Genomic DNA, 24127 nt, shown 5'->3' with positions numbered 1-24127 from the left:
ACGTGTTTGTGAAATGGGCTTCGACTGGGTGATTATTAGCATGATCAAATAAACAAGTGATATGTTCTGCTTATACTACCCCTGTAGGAGCTCTAACATTCAAATAGTGACAGATATGTGATTTTTTCACAGTCCACTTGGAAATATTTTAGCACTTTAAGAACACTGTTTAGGGATTTGGCCCATAAAAATGTCTCAGTTTGGGGGATTAATTTTGAAAATAAGATAATCACATTTGTCCAGATTTGACGGAGCCAAAACCGAACCAACTAATTTATTTTTGAAATGCTCTTTATACATACATAAATTTGTCAGTTGCAAAAATTTGGAATGAATGTGTAATAGACTCTGGCAGCTGTTATTACTGTATTATGAATAACATAGATGTTTTACAGAATGAGTGGAAGCCTTTTTCTAAAAGACTCACTAGCTATGGACCAGTGGTGGAAGTACGTACAGCCAGCAAAAGTCTCACTGGTAATGAATACACAACAATTTACTGTGCTAAATCAAGATTTAGTTTTAAACATAGTTACGGATAACACCAATTTTTTGAAAAAGATTCGATAGCAACATAAACCCTGATACCTGTAATCACATTTGTCGATGCAATTCCATGAACATCACAGTGTACAGTCCTAGACTAGAGTTTTTGGTTGTTGTCTTCCCACCCACCCTTTCCTCTCATTATTTTCATTATCTGGGCAACTGAAAAAATGGTCCATTAACTTTATGACAGCAAATTTGTGCTGTGTTTTTACACCAATACAAAGAGAGTTCATAATCACTGTAAGGTGGTCAAACACTGCAGTTGCACTAAGGTCCTGCCTTATCCACTGTCCCAGAGTGTTTGCTCCTGCTATGCCTTTGCATTAGCTATGATAATCACAAAGAGTAAGATGAGTCTGATCAAACTGAAATTGAAAATTCTCTCCCCAAAGGAAAGAATATAAACAGTCTTCAATTAGAGCAAATTGCTAGTCAGACTTGTCTGGAAGTCACCCCTTTGTAGAGGTGACATAGGCAGAGACCGCCCTTGAGGAGATGGCAGGTTCTTATGCTGGTCATACACCAGCATCCTAACTTGACAATGTATCTACTGCTGTCTGCCAACAGCACAAGCCCATTTTGCATGGTTGACAGATTCAGTGATTTTCTGTTTACATCTAATGCATGCACAAATCTGTACCACTGGTTTATCTGGTAATAAGCAAATCAGGTGTTGGGTGATCAGTACTGATATCCTGAGGGACAGGATGCCATCCAAAGGGACCTGGACAAGCTGGAGAGGTGGGCCCATGTGAACCTCATGAGGTTTAACAAGGCCAAGTGCAAGGTCCTGCACCTGGGCCAGGATGATCCTTGTAATGAATACAAGCTGGGGGATGATGTGATAGAGAGCAGCCCTGCCGAGAAGGACTTGGGGGTACTGGTGGGTGAAAAGCTGGATATGAGCCAACAATACGCACTCGCCACCCAGAAGGCCATTCGCATCCTGGGCTGCATCAGGAGAAGTGTGGCCAGCAGATCAAGAGAGATGATTCTCCCCCTCTACTCTGCTCTGGTGAGACCCCACCTGCAGGGCTGCGTCCAGCTCTGGGGCCCTCAGCACAAGACAGACATGGACCTGTTTGAGTGGGTCCAGAGAAGGCCATGAAAATGATCAGGAGGCTGGAGCACCTCCCCTGTGAGGACAGGCTGGGAGAGTTGGGGTTGTTCAGCCTGGAGAAGAGAAGTCTCCAGGGAGACCTTGTAGCGGCCTTCCAGTAGTTAAAGGGGGCCTACAGGAAAGCTGAAGAGGGACTGTTTACAAGGGCACGTAGTGATAGGACGAGGGGCAATGGTTTTAAACCAGAAATGAGTAGATTTAGATTGGATATTAGGAAGAAGTTCTTTACCATAAGGGTGGTAAAGCACTAGAGCAGTTTGCCCAGAGATGTGGTGGAGGCCCCATACCTGGAGACATTTAAGATCAGGCTTGATGGGGCTCTGGGCAACCTGATCTACCCAAAGATGTCCCTGCTCACTGCAGGGGGGTTGGACTAGATGAGCTTTGGGGGTCCCTTCCAGCCCAATGCATTCTATGATTTATGATAAATTGCCTTGTTGAGAGCAGTAGAGAGAAGTGAGCTATGTTGATAAACATGTAGTTCCAAGCATAAATCAAACACCTACTGCATCTGTAAGCTAAAAACTGCCTATATGACTTTCTGAAAACCAGTAGTAAGATGATAAATACCAAATAGATGGTTCAGGGAAGATATGCATCAGAATACTCCTTAATGATTTTGCTGCGTCTGCAGAGAGATCCCAAATCTACACTAGTAAAAGACTCCACACTGAACACATGTACATATTTTCCATATTGTGTATACATTTGACTGCAAGCATATCACTCATACACCATAACATGAACGAGTTCAGCTAGTTCAAACTAAAACTGGTAGACTTGGAAGTGCAAACTAAGCATAGCGTCATGTCCTCCTAAACACCTCTGTGTTGCCAGGTCTCTGGCAGCAGCTCTTTCTCTGTAACGTCAGTAACGGCAAGCTCAAATCACAGCCCAAGGCTTGGGCCTCTTCTCCTTTCAGGGCTGCTGTTCCCTCCACTACAGGTTGCATAAATAAGGAAACTAAAGGCCCCTCTGCTCCATCAGGCAGAGCCCAACGACTTTGTGTGAAGTAGCTACTGCCCCCATTAAAATCCTGGCCAGCTGCTTTTGTTTGCCACATGGTACGCTGCCTCGTGAGGCTTTCCTGCAGCTTCCTTCAGCCTGTGCTTGAGCTTCCTTGTGGCAGTTGTTGTCTATGCCTCCTTTGTAACAATTTTTTCTCATGTTTTTCTGTTTTTTTTTTTTTGGTTGTGTTTTTTTTTGGTTGTTGTTCGTTTTTTAAACACACAACTGGATAAATAATCAGTTTTATCATTTGGCCTTTGTGGATTACTACTGCAATAGGGATTTGGACTGTCAGACTTATTTAAACTCCATTGCATTATATGGCACCTGTCAAACAAAACTTTCAGGTCAGTTCTCTGAATATATAATATCTTAACTTGCCAGTCCTACCCAGGTATTTATGTTTACATTGCTAGGTAGAAGTGTACATGGATTTACCTTCCGCATAGCATAAAGCTCAGCCAGCCTTCTTCGTGCTGTGTAAACTGCTGTGAGTGAGTCTGCTGCATAGGGCCCTGGAGAGCAGCTTTAGCACTTAATACAGGCTCATCATGTCCTTCTCTGGAGGGAGTTAGGAGGTGACAAAGCGAACCGTGGGGACAGCTGGGGGTGGAAAGAGGAAGTTGGGAGGATTAGGGATGGAAGGAAAGGAGTAAAGTGGCAAGGGTGGTAACAGAAAGTGAAACTGAGCACTCTTCTTCCTTCGCATATCCTAAGATGAAGAAACGTTCTGCAGTTTTGCTGAAGAAAACAGGCAAGAGGTCAAAAAATCAAGGAATCAAAGCTGTATGTATCATATATAGAGTTGTACAAACAGACTACAGGTGATCTCACTGGAGACTAAAATTAGCAACAACTTCATTCTGGTGAAGTAAGGATCTAAATATTTGAAGGTTATAGTGTCTCTGTTTCACTCCTTACTTTCCCATGACTTGGCAGTAAAACCTGCTAGTTTCTGAAAATGTAGTTTATACCTGGATTGCCTTTGCAGAATAGGCACATGTGAATTGTAGACTGAGTGCTAAACTTTTATTGACTGGAGATGGATTTTATCTGCAAAGTTTCTTCTATAGCAGACAGAATATTTGAGGGAATTGTGCAATTCAAGTTGTGAGGCATCATGTGAGTACCACATCAAAGGCAATACAGAAGGCATTTCACTGGCTTCATTTTGAAGCTGGATTTTTAGATCCAGCAACTGCATTATGTTCAGATGTTATTTTCTCAAAGTTAATAGTTATATACACTTCAGGTTTATAACTGCTTTAGAGAAATACGCTAAATTTGGGGCTTTTTTTTCCTCCTCCAAATTTCCATAATATGGACATTTTGTTTGTCTTGAACGAAACAGCTTTAGGAGATGGAAAAAAGAACAAAAGCAGGTCAGTCCGAATGGGGTCAGAGAATTCAGATTGCTTAGATACACCTCTTGGGTGCCGAATTAAAAAAAAAAAAAGTAAGATCTTATGTGTAAGATGTACTCATTTTTAGCTTAACACTTGGGAAGAAAGCCTTCCATATTTGAAGGACAAATGCAATGTTTTCTGAAACTGCAGGCTATTTGAATTTGATGATGCTTCTTATAAAACTTTTCTTAGTATTTTCAGTGAAGGTGGCCTTATTTTTGCCCTTTTTACTGCTGAACTCTGTGGCAACCTGTTAAGCAACTAAGAAATGTGTTATCATCCCCCTATAGTTATTCAGAAAGCAATCATGACAACTAAGTTAGGACAGAGAAACATGAGAAGAATACAGCTCCTAAAGGGGAGGACACAAAATATAGATCGCATCCCACCAGGTCAATGTGATACAAGAGCCGGCATAGTGTCTTGCATAGTAGCTGTAGTTGTACAGGAGATGAATTTAAGGCTACAAAGACTTATGAAATTTCAGACATTGTTTTAGGTCAGAAAACCCAAGCGATACCAAAATTCAAATGAAAACAAAACTGCTCTTCGGGCTGATGAATGCATATCCCTCGGAAAAATTCATTATATTTTCTACTTAAAGAACAATAAGGAAATATAAAATACAATTACCTTCTTGAACAAAACAATTTTCAGGGGTAAAACAAGGACTTGTGATTTTGACGTGACATGTTGACATCTTAGAACTCAGAACATTCTATTTCTGAAACTTCTCTCCTTATGAAATGTTAATCAGTGAGTAAGACTCCATACACAGGTCATGTAAATTCATATGTTTACATTGGATGCTGTAGCTTAAGACAATTTTTCATAATCTTCTATTTCCTTTTGGATAGGTGCAGGTAATACTTCCCTGGAATTTACTATGTCTTTGATAAAAACGTAGGTTAACTTACTGAATCCCAAAATTTCATATTGGAACAAAAATTTCAAAAGTTGTTTTTCGATAAAATTATGCTGTGCATTTTTCCAGGAAACACTGAATAAATTGTTGGTTATGATTGAAGATTACCAAGTACAACTAGCATAAAACAGTAAAAAAAAAAACCACCAAAAGTAGAAAAGCTAGCAAACAGAAGTAATAATAAAGCAAGATGATAACAATAAAAAGCTGTGGAGTTCTGTTAGAGAAGCAGCAACATATATGCTCTTCTGAATCTCACACCTGCCAGTTTTATGTAAAATACATTGAAATTGCTTTCATTTAGGGAGAAAAATAGTAATTAAATACTTAAAGCAATAGGGAAGTATCTAGTTTGAATATTTTTACTATTTGATTATCTTACTCAACTCTAAGTGAATGGAATCTTTCCATTGATCTAAGTGGGCATTGGATCAGACCTATGGATCAGACAGCTCTGTGTTTCAGGTAATATATTAATGTGTCATATTTAAAATTATATTTTACACTTGGTCATGTGATACTTAGAAAATGACAGATTGGGATTCACTCACAAAGTTTTTTGTTCCTTTTTTGGACTTTTTTCTATCCATCTGCTCCTTTTTCTTCTCCCTTCTGCTGCATTTTCTGAAAAACTAAATCTTAATTTCTTTTTTTTTTTTTTTAAAGTAAAAATAAAACTGAGATAAGCGATCTAATCTCTGAGGATACCATGTATGAACATCTCTCAGCTTTGTTTTACTTACTGTTTTTGAAAAGATGGGATCTTGAAAAAGAAGAAGGGAGAAAAAGTAACTTACAGAAGAGCAGTAACAGAATAGTTGGATACATTTGTCTTACAGATGAGGAGTTTAATAGTTTGAATAGTGATTTGGATTTCTCTGGTAATCACAGACTAACTCGAGTCACTTGCAAGGGACCAAATTGAAGAAAAGTGTTTGCTCAGCATTTCCTTAAAGTCAGGACATGCTGTGCTCATCTTTTCTCTCATTAAACAAGAGAACTATGCACATACAGTATTTTTTGGTGTTTTAAGCCCTGGAGTACTACACCCACACAAAAAAAAAAAAAAAGAAAAAGAGAAAGAGAATAAAAAGTAATGAGTAGCTCCTATGCCTAAACAAAGATGACATGTTTCATTCACAGGTGTTTGTTTTTTTTATATATAAGAAAGGTGTGTATACCTGTAAACTGCCATATCTGAAGTGAGCGATGAGTATAAGGTTTTTATTTATTTAATATTCTAGAGATCGCAAAATCTACCAGAACAGTGTAAGGCTCCTATTTATCTGAACACCTGTTTCTGTGTTTATCTGGATAATCTCCATGACAATGTCCCTCATAGTGTTTAGTGGCTTGCTTTGTCAGAGAAAAGTGTTAAATGGAGAGCATGCAAACTGAATCCAAACTTATTAAAATAAAATCTACAGAGAAATAACATCACATGTTAAGTGTTGGAGTAGGAGTGATACAACTCCATCACTGCCATCCATCTATTTTGAACATACAGTGGGTATTTTCATACATGGTCACCATTAAGTTTCTGATGGATCTGAGGAAGAAGTATCTCTTAAGATGATAGCTAAGAGGGCCCCATATGGCATTTGTGCAGTGCTGCAGAGTTTATTTATTAAAGCCTTGATATTTGTGGGCTGTCCTAAAGTGCAACACTGGAAATAGGCTGAAAATTGATGAAATAATTCAAGAGGAGGGGAAAGCCAAACAGCTTAAAAGGCAGTTTTCTCAAGGTCATGGAATGATAACTTTAAGGCTAGTAAAGTCCAGAGATACCTGTGGTACAGGCCAAAATTTTGAACACTAGGAATTCAGAAGGAAAGGAATGTCCTTTGGATTTACTATTAAGCTAAAAGATAAAGTGACAGGAGGAGATGGATAATGGAAAAGGAGAAGTTGCCAGAGGTAACACTAAATTAATGACACTTGGTGACAAAGAACCATGAAATTGTTAACAGTGACATGGAGGAAGGCCTAGGGAGAAGGCTATACATTCTGTTCTGACTGTGGTAGTTGTGATACAGAGGACAGGGCCTGTTAGGCACATGAATTGTCCTCCTCCTAATGCATTTCCATTACTTATGAGTTACCAGCTGTCCTGTTGCCTCTCACAGCAAAGCAACATTTCCCTTGAAACAAAAATTAAATGTTTGTGGGATGCCAAAGAGAAAAGCTGGTGCAGAAAAATAATTTCAGGAAAGCAATTGTCGTGGTGAACAGGGAATAAAATTTGAGCAGAAAAAAAATAAAGATATGGTAGCTTGTAACAGGTTACTGTGTCTTTTGCTCCTAATGCTCTGATATAAAGTTAAATCCAGGCTGACAGCAATGCAAACGTATTATCACAGTATACTTGATATTCAGAAAGTTTGTGTCAAGTCTCTTTTTGACATGTAGTTGCCAACATTATTAAAAAAAATGGAACGAACATTCCTGCTACTCAGGTATGGGTAGTTGGCACAACTACATATAACTAAACAGTGTCTGGAATCAAATTCATGGAGCATACCCTATTACTCAGAGTTCTCTGATACTCAGACTTACACAGTCTGCATAATGGATTTTCATTGCAGTAGCTCTGTGCTGTGTATATGCTACACGTGAAGTATTTTCGCCCAGAGATTAAGAAGAGCTATTTTCACATGCAATAAGTTTACTTAGTGTATGCTTTCCCCTCCTTGTATGCTTTGGGGGGGGGGGGGGGGGAAGGTTTTACCAAACTGTCCAGAATCTTCCTTGTGTGATTTTTTTTTTTTTTGCAATGTTTAGTTTAAAAGTGCACTATTTCAATGCATCATTCACATTTGATTTATTAACTTTCTAACCTTAGGCAATAAATTCACAACAGGAAAGTGTTTTTGCAGTAAAAAGTCAAGTGTGTGCTATTTGCAGGGCCACTAAAAGGGAGAGGGAGATTGCTCTGAGATTTCTTTTTCCCATAGTAAAACATCATAGTATTTTGTTTCTTTTTTAAAAAAAAAAGTTTATAATGACAAAGAATACAGATTGCAAATTCATTTTTTATTACTGGACCATTAGTAGAATGGTAAATTTGTCACTGGTTTTCATGGGTGCAGGACTGAGATGAATTTTTGAATTTGCAAGACTGATTGTGTGAGGGGGACTTAAAAAAAAAAAGTATTATTATTTGATTGAAAAGCATGTATACTACCCACCACTGAGTCTCAGTCACTTGCTATCAGTCTTCCCTTAAAAAAAAATCTTCCCCCAATAGAAAAAAATGAAGATATTTTTCACATAAAAATTTGGAAAATAATGTAATTTCATATCTCTATTGGTGTAATATTAAGTTGCTGCTGTGGACCTGTATAGGTTTCACAAAGACAGTTTTATGTAACTGAGGCCACCTGATTGTAAAAAGGAACATGAAGCTGGCTCATAATCAGATTTTAAAATATATTTGTATTTATATATATATATATATAAAAATATAGATACACATGTACTATTTAAATTGTAAAGAAAAAAATTTTAATTAAGGGCTGAAATTTTTAGCATTTTGGCTTTTGAACAATTAAGTAAAAAAGAAGTTTGCTTTTACATAGAAAATGTCTTGTGGTTGCAGGTGCAAATTTTTAATTTGTGCAACCTGAAAAATTCGGTTTGGCCTATTTTCTGATGCTGTCTTGGATTTGTTTCAGTTGAAACAAGCAGCACTTGCTGGAAAGAGAGTAAAAAGGTTTTGAGCACACATACAGTTTTAAGTTACAGGGTTATTTATGCATCGTTGATCCTTTATTCTGTAATATATGATTAAGCTGAACCCAGTTCATGCTATTTCTATCTTATTAATACACAGAATTTTTACGGTGACACTGATAACACCTGATCTCTATAAATCCATTAGTTACGGTAACATCCAATTACATAATCAAGTGAATGTAGGGATATCTGGAAAAACTTCACTAGATAGATCAACTCAGAATAACTGATTTAGAAGGTAACTTCTAAATAAATATTTAGAAGTAGAAAGAAGAGAACAAAAGACATGCACAGGTACAGATGTCACAGCATACGCTTTAAATATTAAGATGACCAAACATGTCTTTGCTACATGACAGTTCAAATTTGAACCAGACAATTATACTGCATGAATAGTTCTAGAGGAATTCTGCGAGAATTTAGTTTGGAAAAATAAAGAGATAGTAGGTAATATTGCATATGACAATTATTAGAAGGTGTGGAACCTGTCTTCTGTAATGCACATTCACAATGTTAGATATTATAAAGAATCTACAAGACAGTATTATATAAACACAGTTCTTCAGAGATCTTGGTTTATTCATAATAAACATAAAATCCCCTGTCAGAAAAATACCCTTATATCTGTCCATTTTGATTATTCTGCCCTTGTTAGAAGTCATCTTTAAGAAAATGCAGGGCCATATTGCAAAGGTTAGATTTCATCAGCATGGTGCATGGCAAACGGCATCAGTAAGGATGTAGCTTTTAAAGACTATGTCCTAAAGTACCCAGGAAAATTTTGTGGCCCGGATCTCCACAACTCTCATGGTATGCTCACACTGCAAGAATGGACTGAGTTAGGAGGCTGCAAAAGAAATAGCATCTTTTCTGTCTTTCCGATAAACGGGAAGAAACAAGCACCCTGCCTCCCACAGTTACTGACATTTGTTTTGGTGTGCTGTCACTCAGCATGGAGAGGAAGTGAAAAACTCAGAACTTTATCTGTTCAGTGTTCATCATGATCTGTGCAACTGATGACTGCTTTCTTACCAGAAACAAATAGAAGGCCTCCCCAGGTTAAGAACCAGTAATGGAAAAGCACTGGTCTTACTGCCATTTCCTTCAGCAGAAGATGGTGAGTTACCATTCAACAAGCAGTCTTGATCTGTCAAATTGATTCTGATGGAACAATTAAGCCTGGAAAGTCAAATGACCATTTCGCTGTGAAGTTCTAAACAAATAAGTTCTGAATATTTCAGAACTTGCAAAACTTTGAAGTGAGCTGCTTCATCATTAAAATACACTAATCTTTTATTAAAAGCTGTAAGAGAAATAATGCCCATTTCCTTTTTTTTTTTTTTTTTTTTTTTCCCCCCAGTAAAATGAGCTCTGGCAATAGCAGTTACTTTAGCACTTTAAGTACTTCATTTTTAAGCACCTGTCTACACCCTACATAACAAACTCTCAGGTTTGAAATCTAACAGGATTTCACATATATTGGATTGGCAAATCCTAAAAAAACCCATACTGTATCTATATTACAAGGCTGTTTTTGTAGGAAAAGCATGAAACATCCCTTCCCATAAAGATGGATATAAATAAATTGTAGTTTTCTTCAGATTGACTCCATTTGTACAGTTAATACCTTTTCTTGATTCCAGTGTCAAGAAGTAGTAAGTATAAACATTTACAGGCATGTAGTGAAAATCCAGCTCATACTTCTATTTTTGAAGGGATTGTTTCTTCCAAATTACCATTTTCTAACACAAAAGAAAGACAATTTGTAGGTTTGAGGTTGCAAGGTAGTACTGTTACTGTAGTACAGTGTGGCTATGGAGTTAGAATGACATTGTAAATAGCAATGGAAAAATTCAGACAAAATTGGTTAAGTAACCGAAGTGCAGACAGATTATTTCCAGTGATTTACAGTCATGAGAAGTGCTTTGTGGTAGTGGCCTTGGCAATAATTACTATTGTCCTGATGTAGTTTGTATTACGTTAAAATGTACTACTCAAATTACGTCTTGACTGAAATGGAAGAGTGCAATGTATACTTGGGTCTTTCAAGATGCTTCTTACAGCTTGATTCCACTGACATCACTGTTCTTTGGGTTTAAACTAGGGAAGACCACTATTAACGGTATTTAATTTTAAGAAGGAGGTTAAAAAAACCACACTGTTTTTTCAAAAGTATCATATAACTTCAGTTGGTTTTGCCGCAGGTGTATCAGCCACATATTTGTGCATTTTCAATAAAGCTGACACAGAGGTCAGTAACGTGTAAGACCTGTTCTTTAACTTCCAAAAGCAGGTCTTCATGGAATACTCAATGCCCACTACATACACAGAAAAAGATTAACTGTCTGCATACAGAAAATCCTTATGTTCATCAAACATTCCTGTCCCAGTACCATCATTAACGAAAAGTGTTTTAATCCTTCAGCTTGATTTCCTTCTGGTTAGGGTGGGCTGAACTACAAATGTCTTTTATAGGAAGATAAAAAACATGAAGCACAAATTGTTTAAATTACACTTTTAAATTACTTACGTTAGAAATATAGAACAAAACCAAACCTGTTGCATAGGCCAGATGATCTGCATACACATATACTATCACCCTGTACTGCATGTGTGCATTTCATCAAAACCGTTTGCTCGGAATCAAATTCCAACTAGCATTTGTCCTGCAACAGAATAGTCAAGTTTTATGTAAGTAAATGGCAATGAATTTCATTCAGTTGCTTGAAACATCCTTACTGACTTGTACTTAATTAAGTCCAGAAAAAGCTTGTTCAAGCCCTTTACTACTACTAAATGATGTTAATACTGCAAGCAAGGATCAGAATTGATTTGTGTTATGTTCCTGAAATACTCGGTTTTTAGGTTACACTTCATAGTGGAAAAAATACAGAAAAGAGCAGATACTTGAGGTGAAATTTTAATCATTAAGAGATTACAACAAAGGTTCAAGTAGAATGAGCATTCTCCCTAAAAATAAAAAGCAAGGTATTGGGAAGGAACAGTATCTGGAGGTTTCTGTCCTTATCCCTGCCAGTGGCTCCTTTAGCCATTCATTCTTAGTAAACTTTAAGAAACAAAGTGAAATATTCTCTATCTGGTAGCCAGAGTATCATGAAAGCGTGCATTGATTATAGATGCATGATAATGTATTTCCTGCAAATGTAGATGGCCGATAGAGTTTTTACTTAAGTTTAAAAAATAGTCAGGGGAAGAAGGAGGAGTTGAGCCACAGAAGTGGTATTAGCAGCATTCGTAATCCATTTTGCCATGGAAACTGCTGCACTGTGGAATCCCAGTCTGCTGTGAGCACAGGTTGCTAAGGAAAGAAGTAGACAGCTGTGAGAAGGCTATCAGAGCAATTCATAATGGTAGTGATAGGAGGGCGATTAGCTCCCACATCCTCTTTCCTCATTCTCATTAAATCATGGCTTACTGTTAACATGTTCTTTCATGATAAGTGACTGCGGTAATTTTCTTACTGAAAAATCTGAGAGATTAGTTTAAAATGTGTAAAAAGATCACCGATACTGCACACCTTTTAAATAACATCCCTTACTTCAATAGCTTGTGCCCTTTATTTACCTACTGAAATATGTCCTTCAAGATTAAGTGTATACACTTAGCCTGTGGCAGCTGCCAAATCACAGGAAATGTTTCCCACTGAAACTGTCACTGCATTAATGACAGTAAGTACTTTGGGAAATGTGCAGAAAAGAACTGAAGCAGAGCTCAGGCCCCCACAAACCTGCTCGCCTGGACATGCTTCCTTAACTTGCCTTAAGATTACCAACTATCTAAATTGTACTTCTGTTAATGGCAACGGCTCCTGCAGTGTTGAACAGCACAACACTTAGTCTATATTTAAGCTAAATCAAAGCCCGGAAACAAGTTGCTATTCATCTGATGGGCTTTTCCTCTAGTTTGTTGGCAGTTTCGGGGACATTCCTTGGGGCCCAAGCTCTTTGAAATATGCAGATACAACTACTCTTTGTTTAAAAAGCAGAGGGCAGGTGGGTTCCTCCTCTTTAATTCAAACTGCTTAAAGATCTTGCCACAGGAAGGGTGGAGCCAGATAGGGCAGAAAAGCGGGTCTAGGGTAGGGGTTGTGCTTACCACTGTCTCAAATGTCTCATTGCACAGAAATAAATTCAAAATTCTGTAAGTTATAGATTTTAGTTCCAATATAGAGTCTTAAAAATAAGGTTATATTTTTGCTTCCTCTGAATAGGAAGCAGTGGAACATTACAATGAACCACACCAAAGCCAAGTGACTAGCTAAAATTAACTGACCTCACTAAGTGAGTCATAGAGAGCCTTCTTTTTGTGACGTGCTGACCCTGTCCTACAAAGCGGTACACCTGGTAATAAGTAAGCAAGCACAAAAAAGTCACGTTACCCTAGATGCCAACCATTCTCGGCCCATCCAGATCCCTAAGTGTACAGAAATATATGGTATTAGACAAGTATTTGAAGGGAAGAGAGAGACTATAGATAACACTAGATTGTACAAAAATTGTTTCAGCAAAGTCTTCACATGCAAGAAGGGAAAAAACTAAAGTCAGGATCCTGCTTGAAAAGTATGGCAGTACCTATGAGAACAAGTAATTGAAGTACAGTCATTTGATGAAAGACTGCTGGAAAGAAATGCGCAAATAAATATCGAGTATGCCTGTGAACAGAAATGGTATATGCAATTTTGCAACACGTGTTGATATACAGAGAAAGCAAGAAGTAAGGCAGTAATTCACTTTTGTGATGTCACTTTATTCTTTAGCAATAGTAGAACAGTTGTTGAACTGAGGACTGACTTGTGAGGAAGGCACAGAAATTGTGCTGGGGTAAAGTGATTCATTGCTGGAGGAGAAATGGCATTGGTGAGGGAGATCCAGCCAGTTGGGTAGAGCAGGGACTTCAGTGGAAATGGAACTAATGCTTCACTTATCCTACAGCAAGTAGTGCAGCTCCACAATGACCTAAGTTTTTCTATATGACTAATGCACACTTTCTTTTCCCCTTGACAGCCCCTGCAACAGTTTTCTTCTCTCTTCTAGTCCGTACAACTACTGTATGAGTTCTAGTCAGACTGAAATGAGGGACAGAAACATGAAATACATCTTCGCAAATTGAGGGGGAAAGGAGGAAAAAAAGATGTTTCTGTTGCTTTAATATAATCAGGAAGGGAAGTTGTTTTCTGTACAAAGTTGTATGAATGCAACATAATTTTTGCTTTCGGGCCTCCGTATTTCATTGTGACAAAAGTGAAGTTCAAGAGATGGTGGTTTGTTTGGTGCAAGGGTATTTGATTAGAAGTGAACACAAACAAATGAATATGTAACAGACATGAATGCTTAACAGAGCTATTAACAAGATAGAAAAAAGAATCATTAAAATGTCAATTTTACGGGAAGGGAGTTAAACTGAGATGGAAGGTTTAACCTGAACATCGAGGAAGTCTTCCTTTCAAAGATGCAGTTATGAGAATAGTCTTCCAATGAAAATACTAAAAGTGTAGATGCTTCAGATTTTCTGTGTAGAGTGTCCAAGTAATATGGAAATAATTCTGCATGTGAAGGGGATAACTAAACACATCTTTTGCTTTGTTGGGGTGGTTTTTTTGGTTTTTAATCTTTTCATCAGTCGTTCAAATCCAAGTGAGCTTTTGGATGAGCACTGTCTACGTATTCCTCCAGTTATATACAAAGAATAGATGATTAGGGAAACAAATTATTTTGACAAAAAATATTTATCTTTTATATTCAATTCTAATACTTCCTTTTATATTTCAGGGTTCAAGTTGAATTCTATATGAATGAAAATACATTTAAAGAGAGACTAAAGCTCTTCTTCATCAAAAACCAAAGATCAAGTAAGCAGTTGGATTAATTTCTGTTAAGCATAATTGTGATACTTTGAGTAGAAACCAGTTCCGTTGAAGGCAACAGCAAAGTTATTGTTAATTTTCTTCTGAGCTAAAATTTTACCCTGTAGAGGAGTCAGTTTTACATAATATCCAAAACAAATTCAGAAAGTATTATTTAAGCTTAAAACCAATGTACTTATTTTGTAGGATCAAATACTTGAGACATGATTTTATTTCTGTATCGTCATCAAGTAGACTAATTTGCATTTACCTGACATTGTAATGCTCATTGACAAGTCATGACCTTATGTCTAGGAAAGCAAAGAGCCTTTAAGATACTGGAGGAAGAAAGCTGCAGAAATACTTAGCTTTTTGAAGTGTTCAATTTTATTAAGTATTCCTAAATAATTTTGAAACTTGATCAACATAAAAAAACAGTTTGGAAAGGAAACTAATGAGAAGGATATACCTCCTTCTCCTGAATGTGGTATCTCAGAAATGTAGTCCTTTTCTTTAGTCCGTCTTAACGATATCTTCATTGGCATGTGCACTTAAATTCATAGGCCATCATAGAAGACAATAATGTGAAGGAACCAAGATATTAATCTTTTTGTATACATCCATGCAGCTGGTTGAAGGGGATAAAAGCATTGTATATTATCAACTCTTGATTAGACCAGTGGAGTTCATAGCTGAGAAGAGCAGTAACTGACCTCAGTTTTCCTTTGTGTAGCCAGATTGAATTTACCTCCATTTGCCTTACGCTTGTAAAGAATTAAAATTACAATAGTTTATACCTAAAGCTTTTAGAATAGAAATAATACATTTTTGCCTTTGTACTACAGTTAAGATGGTTCCACGGCTTTGTGACTGAGAAAGGACAGAAAGTATAAAAGAACGAACTTTAATTTTTTGGTGTCCCATTCTAAAAAAAACCCTAGACAAAAAAAATTTGGGAGACTAGATCAAGTTTTTAAAAATAAGACAGATCACAAGATCTTCTATCTGTAAGAGCTAGTATTAAATAATTGCTAGTTTTACATCACAGAACATAATCTTTTTATTGGCTAAGCTTCTGTAACTTTGCAAGTGTCATAAGCAAACTGTTCCCCTAAGCTGAAAAAAAAAAAAGAAAAAAAAAAAAAAGAGAGGCACTGTCCTGTGAATAACTGATATTTTCAGCTTGGGCTTTGGAGTTATTTGCCAGTTTCCATCTGGAGAATCAGGTTAAACAAAGCTGCTGGAGGTTCATCCATGAGGAATGCTATATTTGTTACGCTTACATAGACACATAGAGGAAAATTCATCTTAATTCAGGTGCCTAAATAGCATAGAAAGCAGAGAAATACCTCTGCTAGTAAATGATGTGGATAGTCTTCAGAGTATCTTCTCTTCTAAACTTCAGATGGGACATAGTTTTTTTTTCACAGTATTACACATTTAACTGGATTTGGTTGGTAAATTTATTTTCTAATGAAGACTTGTATTTGAAATAGTTTCATATTCTGTATTAGCACACTTCAGAGGTCTCTTTTTGCGTATTTGGCCAACATGAAAGGAATGTGTACAAAACCTCAGTATATATATAGGAAAAAGAAAGGAGATGTGTGAAGAACAATTTCATACTCCATTTTGTGTTTACAATCTAACGGTGTTGCAAAGAATGAATTTTTGCGCATAGATATTTTTATGTAGGTTGTGGAGTCCCAGTCTCCATAGAGATACTAAAAAACAGTCTAGACACGGTTCTTGGCAATCATTTCTATGTAGCCCTACTTGGGCAGGGGGGGCTGGACAAAATGACCTCCAGAGGTCCCTTCCAACCTCAACCGTACTGTGATTCTTGTAAGAGATAAATGAGTTTAATTAGATTTACATTTTAAGTGTAATTTAAATGTAATTAATTGCACTACAACTTCTCAAATGGTTTTAGTTCTTTTCTACTTTTCTCCCTGTGACTTTACATGTCTAAGTATTTCATATCTTTATAGTCTATAGTCTTTGACTTCTGACATTGTTGATATAGTGTGTAATGGGGTAAGAGAGAAAACAGAAAAAGCGTCCTAAACTAGAAAAGGGTAGTACTCCTGGCTAGAAAGGCAGTGTGGGAAGCTGTAAGCATAGCATAAAGAGCCTTTTGGTTCCTGATCTAGTCCACAAAACAGGGATTTGGTGCACTCTTGCTTACTTACTAAGAACATCTATAAAGTTTTGACCTGACTTACTGTAAATCTCCTTTCACTGGTGAGACGGGAAGGTTCCGAAAAGTACCTTCTTGCTTAACCGATTTTTTTTCCCCCCTATTTAGATCTCAACAAGATTAAAAAAATACATATATACAGATACGCGTTTTGATGGAAGAACTGCAGACTCTGTACATCTAAAAATAGATATATTTATGATCATCAGCTCAAAAATTAAACCAGAAGTTAGTTAACTAGTATGAATTCATGGCCATTCCTTTGCCAAGTGCATGCCTTTCTGGCTAAGCACATTAAGAGACTTGAGACTTGTCATAAGTTACTATACTGGGACATCTCTATTAGGTTATGATTGTGTAAGTGCAATGTATGGGTCCAAAGAGTAGGACTGATGTGGAATTTTATTTGAAATAAGCAAGAGAGTGGGAAGCAACTGTTAATTCATCCTGTTGGAGATGGGTTCACGCTATAGACATGTAGCACAAGAATTTTCCTGCTTGGCTTGCTTGATGATTGCTGGAAAAATCTAGATTCTAATGAATTCTCCTACACAGTGATGCCATACAGGGCTGAGGTAAATGTCATAGAAGCACGCTGTGGTTTTGATTAACAAATGAACGGTAATGAATTCTTCTGTAGGCAGCTAGTAAAGACACTGTCATTATGGGCACTTTTTTCCTGACAGGTCCTCAGGAGAGGACTCCAAAGAAAATGAAGAGATGAGGCATGTTTTTTCTATTGTTGAATTACTGCAGCCAGTTCACGGAAAGTAAGTTGGAGAATGAGGGTGCCTGCTGTACTTACAGCAGCATATGGTGTGGGCATGCCATTTCCCACTAGAATCCCAGAAGTTACCCAAGCACTGCTACTGGTTCTCATGATACGAGAAGCTTAACCAACAAGTAGACAATAAACAAGGCAATTTTCAGGAGAGACAAACAAGAAATATAGCAAAATTATTACTGTGCTGAATGAAAAAAAAAAAAAAAATCCCCAAACCAAAGTGGTAAGAATTAGTTAAGTTCAGCCAAACACTTCTTCTGCTTATGCAGATCCTGGTTCTTGTCCAAATACTCACAACCAGAATTCTCTAAAATACAATCTCCAAAAACCTGCTGCTGAGATAGTACCTGCCACTCATTCAAGTATACTCATTCAATCCTCTATTGAAATTGGAGAATTCTGTTGCCCGGAGGTATCAAGGAGTTGATAAACGTAGATACTGCCTTTTAGTTCTTAGTCAGTGTTCAGTGAGAGCACTGAAAACCTTACTTCACATACTAAAGATCTAATTGCTATCATTGAGAAAATAACTGTCAGTAATATCAGCAAATTTTCAGATAGTATAACCTAATCAAACTACACTTGTTCACTAAGCAGTTTTTGCTAATGCTTAAGACTTCACAAGTGAGTTTAACACATCAGAGCTTAGTATCAAGTGGTTTTGTCAACCAGAGCAGTCAACTCTAGAATGTATAGGAATTTTCTGCAGAATACTATTCTGATTTAAATCACATACAAACCAGTAGCATGAAATATCAACTGTTTCATTCATTATTCTTGTTTTGGAAGTAGTTCTATAAACTGATAAAACAAGCCTTCATCTATGTCTAATGTCAACCTAGCTTCCACTCAATCTTCTGCAAGCAGATGTCTGATCAAGTTCAACCAATGCATGAAAAGCATTTTACAAAGATGTCAGCTACCCTCCCAATCAAAAAAACAAAACAAAACAAAAAAAACAAAGAGAGAAAAAAAGGTGACACATTGATATGACTTGCTTGTACTTGCCAAGATCACACACTGTATTATCACAGCCTAAAATAAGTCTCAAAGGGAAAAAATGAAGTTTTAATTCAGTGGAGAGGGAACCAGGATATAAATTATTAACAGTATATTTTGATCCATCTCCTAAAGCCAGCTGCTACCGAGATGATTTTGCTAAAAACCAAAAATACGTTAGAGACTTATGAGAAAGGAATAATGGAAGGTGATCGTAAGATCTTCAGCAGCTCTCTCTGTCACTCTTGCTTTGATTTAGATCAGCTTTCTAAATTAGGGGATTAATCTCCAGAAATGGTAGTAAGGGAGGCATCAAGAATTTGTCATAAAAATGAAAGTCACAGTCAGTACTAGTGAAGTATAATGTATCACTCTGTACTTAAAAATGCCTGCAAAAAATAGCAAATACTTGTTCAAACTGAGAAGGAAACATTAGTGTTTGACAGTTATATTTATTTCACAAAACAAACAAATTTTGAACTGTTATTGTAAATTTCTTCTTTAAAAAGACAAAATTACAAAGGATGTAACACAATGGTTACATGGACACATTGAAGTTACAGTCTCATTAAACGATACATGACGGGATAACAGTGTATGATTGATGCAGCTGAATAGAAGGTTCAGGCACCATTGTCAAAACATAGAGATATTCTGTACAAATGACCCTGCTACTTGAACAATCTGTCTGTGAATGGAAGAAAAGAAATTAAGTTAAGCAGACCACGTTGATCCACTGACAGCATGTAAAATAAAGGACAAAAATAATCAGCCAGCAAACTGAAATATGAAATTCTTTCTTTGTAACACAGTAATAAATGAAAAGCTATTTTAAGTGCCTTCTGTAGTGACTGTCCCCTCCTTCCCATATTTGAAATCCTAGATCTCCATGGCAGTGGAATAAATGCATTTCTTCCAACTCACAGGTGACATCCCTAACTATGAGTCTACAGAAGATTTTGACCAGAGTGAATACTTATTTATTACATTAATTGTTAAAGCTTTAGCAGAGGTGACTAAATACACTCCATCTGACAGCATATCCTATTTCAAAAGGTTGAGGCATACAGAGCTAAGAGAGGTGACATTCTGAAACACGGTAGACTTGAAGCCTGTTCTTCCATATTTATATAGTAATAACCGACCCAATCACATATGGTACAGGACCTACCCTATTGCCTTAATCTATGTATAACCCAGTCCATGATATGCACACTATATCTATGCTAACTGGAACCCTTAGGTGAAAGCATGTCTGGTATGAAAACTCTGCCTTATATTCTGTGGGAAACAGCCATTCCTGGGGAGATATCCAGAGCCTGAAGCACATCTAGGCGTACCCTGTGATAGATCTATGGAACTTGATAATATTAATTATATTAAATATTTGAATACTTAAATAGTTTTAGATCTGTCAGGACTAAGATTTGAGAGTTAAGAGTTTAAGAAAGCAGGCAGGAGCATGAGCCCCTTGTATTGAGGTATTTTTTAATCAGAAAAGCACCATTTTCTTTTGGCATTTAAGCCAACATGTAATTTCAAGTGATGATTAGAAACCAGGCCATTATCAATGCAGAAAAAAAGTGTTTCACACCAAGAGTAACATTTACAGAGCAAAAAATCAGAATAAACAAACAATAGACTTTTATGTACTTACCTAAGAAGGTTAGACGACACAAAATTGGTAAGGAAAAGATGTCCTGGTAGGCTTTTTTGTTTGTTCATGGTTAGGTGTTTTTCTGGGGGGAGGGGGATTCATTTGTTGTTGTTTTTTTTTTAACATTATCTGCTTTTCTTGTTGTAATAGCCTAGTTGTTATGGCAACCATTCATACTCCAGACTTCCACAAAAGGGTTAGTACAGACAAACAATTCATGTTTTCTTTAGCAACAGTTCAAAAAAGCTGAAAACAAAGATCGTATAATATTGTCCAGGAAAAATACTGTGGCTCTTCCTAGCCAAATAGCAACACACACAAGTACTTTCTACAGCTTCTCAATCCATGTACTACTTCAGCCCCTTCACTCACATTGGGGAATAAATAGTCTGTGGCTAATTACTCTTGATAGGACAGCAGGAATCACTAGGTTAATGTTCACAAACCTAATTGCCAATAACAGCTGTGGAGCTTCTCATGGATGGGACCACAAGATTTTAAGCCCTAGTTTACTAATGACAAGATGCTGTAAAAGTCCATCCAGTTTTCATGTGGTAACTACAACTTCACAATTAAAAGTAGTAAGCAGTGCTGTGTAATAAACCTTAAGATTTCTTTCAGCAATTGCATGGTAGAGTATTTAAGAATCTATTTTCTGTCTTTCTGTATTTGCTGTAGATTGCATTTTAATGGTAGGGGAACTAATAGATAGAAAAGGTCATTTATCAGTTTTATCTGTAAGGTGTTTTGAACTTAGAACTGAGTAAAGTCAAAAAGTATGTAGTATTATCACAAGATAACTATGATTCTTTGCTTAAAAGGGAACGTATGCCCACATCTTTGGGTATGCATAATGAAGCTGTAGTTCTTAAACCATAGAAATACTTATATTGAGTTCAGCAGAGCTGCTAAAGTTTTGCAACACAACAATAAAAGATACTGTCTTTACTATGACTAGGTGCAGATGAAGTCACATCAGTGTAAGACTCGGTCAATGGTATTCTGTTTTGGACAGAAGGGTTCAGCCTTGCAGGATTGGACTCTTAAGTTCACAAGACTGAAAAAAATTAATGCTTAAAGTGATCTCTCCCCACTTAACTTCAGTCAACTGACAGTTGTGACTTACTTAGTGTATGAAAACTTAAAACCAATAGTTAGATACAAATATTTCTACTGGCAAAGTTTTAAGACTATTGAATTTAATAACAAGATTGAAAATTTGAACTCTAATCCTCTAATGACTGCAAAATCTGGTTAAAATCCAGTTAAGTTCCACTGTGGTAGATAATGGCTCCAATTAGCACTGAAATAAATTACCTGTGTGACGGAAGCAAGTGTCCATGTGGATCCCTTTGAAGGAATCCCATCTTTGTGTAGTATACCTGTATTTGTGGGAAATACTGTCATATTTGTGACAGTACTTGTGATGTATCCTTTCAGCTAGAACATTTCAGTATTCACATGGTCTGTATAACAAATTGTTGATTCAGTTCAGATATGCATTCAGCGTGACTTTCAGATGTCCTGATTCTTGGATGCATAGTTACACAACTTCAACGTTAAATAACTACAGTTTAATATTTTATAAGTTTGGATGGTATTAATGTATTTTGTATGGGAAGCTACTGCACGACTTTCAGATAATAATATTTAAGTACTTGTCATTGTATATCCTCTGCCTGTGGTTGAAAGTATGTCTTCTTCATGTCGCTCTATCTTGCATCTCTAATACCATATGTAGTTCTGGTTTCCCTTTCAAGAAAATGGACTTTTAAAACTACAAAAGACCTAAAGAAATGAATCAGGAAAGACGAATGGCATAGAACAGCTTTCAAACAAATGACTGAGTAGTTCTTTACGTTAAGAGATTTCTTTACATTGAGAGAGTTGGGGTTGTTCATCCTGGAGAAGAGAAGGCTCCAGGGAGACCTTCTATCAGCCTTCCAGTACCTGCAGGAGGCCTGCAGGAAAGTGGGGAGGGACTGTTTACCAGGGAGGGTAGTGACAGGACAAGGGGTAACAGTTTCAAACTGAAAGAGGGGAGATTTAGATCAGATATCAGGAAGAAGTTCTTTGCTGTGAGGGTGGTGAGACACTGGCACAGGTTGCCCAGAGAAGCTGTGGCTGCCTCCTCCCTGGCAGTGCTCAAGGCCAGGTTGGATGGGGCTGGGAGCAACCTGGTCTGGTGGAAGGTGTCTCCCCACGGCAGGGGGGTTGAAGCTAGATGATCTTTAAGGTCGCTTCCAACCCAAACCATTCTATGATTAAAAAAGACTGAGTCTTAACCGAGAGATTTCTGGAAGCTGGAAAGGTGTATTATATATGTGTCTGACAGGCATATTCTTACATTCTTCTGTATGATAATGCCAATCGCCCGTGTCAGGGACAGGTTACTGGCTAGATCAACCTTTGCTCTGTTGCAGCATGGCTATTCTAGTTCCTTTTAGTTTTATCTTAAAAGTGAATGAAACTATAAAGAACCTGAATTTATTTCTGTATTTTCTTTTCTTTTTTAAAATAGGTCTGAGAATACGATTATTCAATTTTTCTCTCAAGCTACTAAGCTGTTTCTTATACATAATTCGTGTACTCCTGGATGATCCTACACAAGGACTTGGATGGTAGTGTTTCGGGTTTTTTTTGTTACTTCTGCTCTCTAAGCATTGTTTAACTTAAAAGAAATAAATGAATTTAGTGAATGTTTGGTATTCTGTCAACAGGGATTTGGTTTTATGTCTTACAGATGCTTTGAAAGAATTATAAAGTTAGTCTTACATTGTGAATGGAAATAAGAGCTAAAATAACAATATTCTTTTTTCACTTTACTGCTAAAATAATTCTCTCTCTTTGCTCAAATAGCGTGCATCAGATATAATTGTGCAAAGATATCTTTTGGTTGTATTATTGCATAACATTTCTATGTATATTATTTATGTCTATACAAATAAAATTGCAAATATCTGGTTGCCAGTTTATGCAACAATAATTTTAGGATTTTACTTCCAATAATTTTACTTAGGATTTTACTTAAAATCCCAGATCCCAGGAACAAATAGACAAATATATGAAACTGAGCTTTCATGCAGATGACACTAATGATAATTTTCTAGCCCTCTGCTTTCTCTAAAGACTTAGAAGAGAGGGAGACCAAAAGTATGTTCTATACTCATGATGTTTTATGGTCATAATGCATGATTTTGCACACCTACGATTGTCAGTTTGGTATTCTGTATTGGTCATTGGGCACTCTTGGGTTTTTGTTGTTTGTTTTTTTTTTTTCCCTGTGTGTTATACAGTCAACCACCAATTGCAGAATAAATTAGATTTATAATATATTCAATCCTGTATACTTCAGTTGTATTTTTACCCTGGATATATTGAATCTTCTCAATTCTACATGCTAATAAGCACCACTTTATTAATTTACATGCTTTCACTTGGTTTGATTCTGTTGGCCTTAAATGCTGAAAGAAACAAAGCACAGATGAAAATACTGAGATGACAGAACTAGCACTTTTCACATGTTAGCCAAAGTACAGTGTATGACTTCTAATTTCAGTACTTGAAAGTCAGTTAAATCTAGTAAGGGTAAAACTATAAAAAGCTTAGTGGACTGGAGAAATACTCTATATTACAAGAATCAAGTCCAAAGCAAAGCAAGCTAAAGAATATCAGCTTTACTCAGCAATACATGAGAGAAGGATGTGTGAATGGAAAGTACAGAAGATGCATTTGAGAAATTTTTTTTGGTCAAAATTTGTTGTAAGAAATTAGAAACCTGAAAAAGGGCCAGAAAAAAATCTCCCTAGAAAAGCAAGAACTGCAAAAAACTATTTTTTGACTCCACATGTGTCTTAGAACGTCTCTTCAAAGAGAGAAAA

The 24127-nt window shown here is 36.8% G+C and overlaps 1 protein-coding gene across 4 annotated transcripts in view; it reads left to right on the top strand.

Annotated features, from left to right (window-relative positions):
- Positions 1–24127, top strand: part of KCNT2 (potassium sodium-activated channel subfamily T member 2) — a 148771-nt gene that overhangs the window by 19042 nt on the left and 105602 nt on the right. For all 4 annotated transcript variants that reach the window (XM_086462572.1, XM_086462571.1, XM_086462569.1 and 1 more), the window contains exons 2-3: positions 14533–14612; positions 22768–22867. In XM_086462572.1, the coding sequence (XP_086318698.1) occupies positions 14533–14612; positions 22768–22867 (180 nt within the window). The remainder of the gene's footprint in view (positions 1–14532; positions 14613–22767; positions 22868–24127) is intronic.

The sequence above is a fragment of the Leptosomus discolor genome, chromosome 3 (genome assembly GCF_034619465.1).
Source record: "Leptosomus discolor isolate bLepDis1 chromosome 3, bLepDis1.hap2, whole genome shotgun sequence".
Classification (NCBI taxonomy): Eukaryota; Metazoa; Chordata; class Aves; order Leptosomiformes; family Leptosomidae; genus Leptosomus; species Leptosomus discolor.
This window is presented reverse-complemented; position numbering and strand designations above follow the sequence as displayed.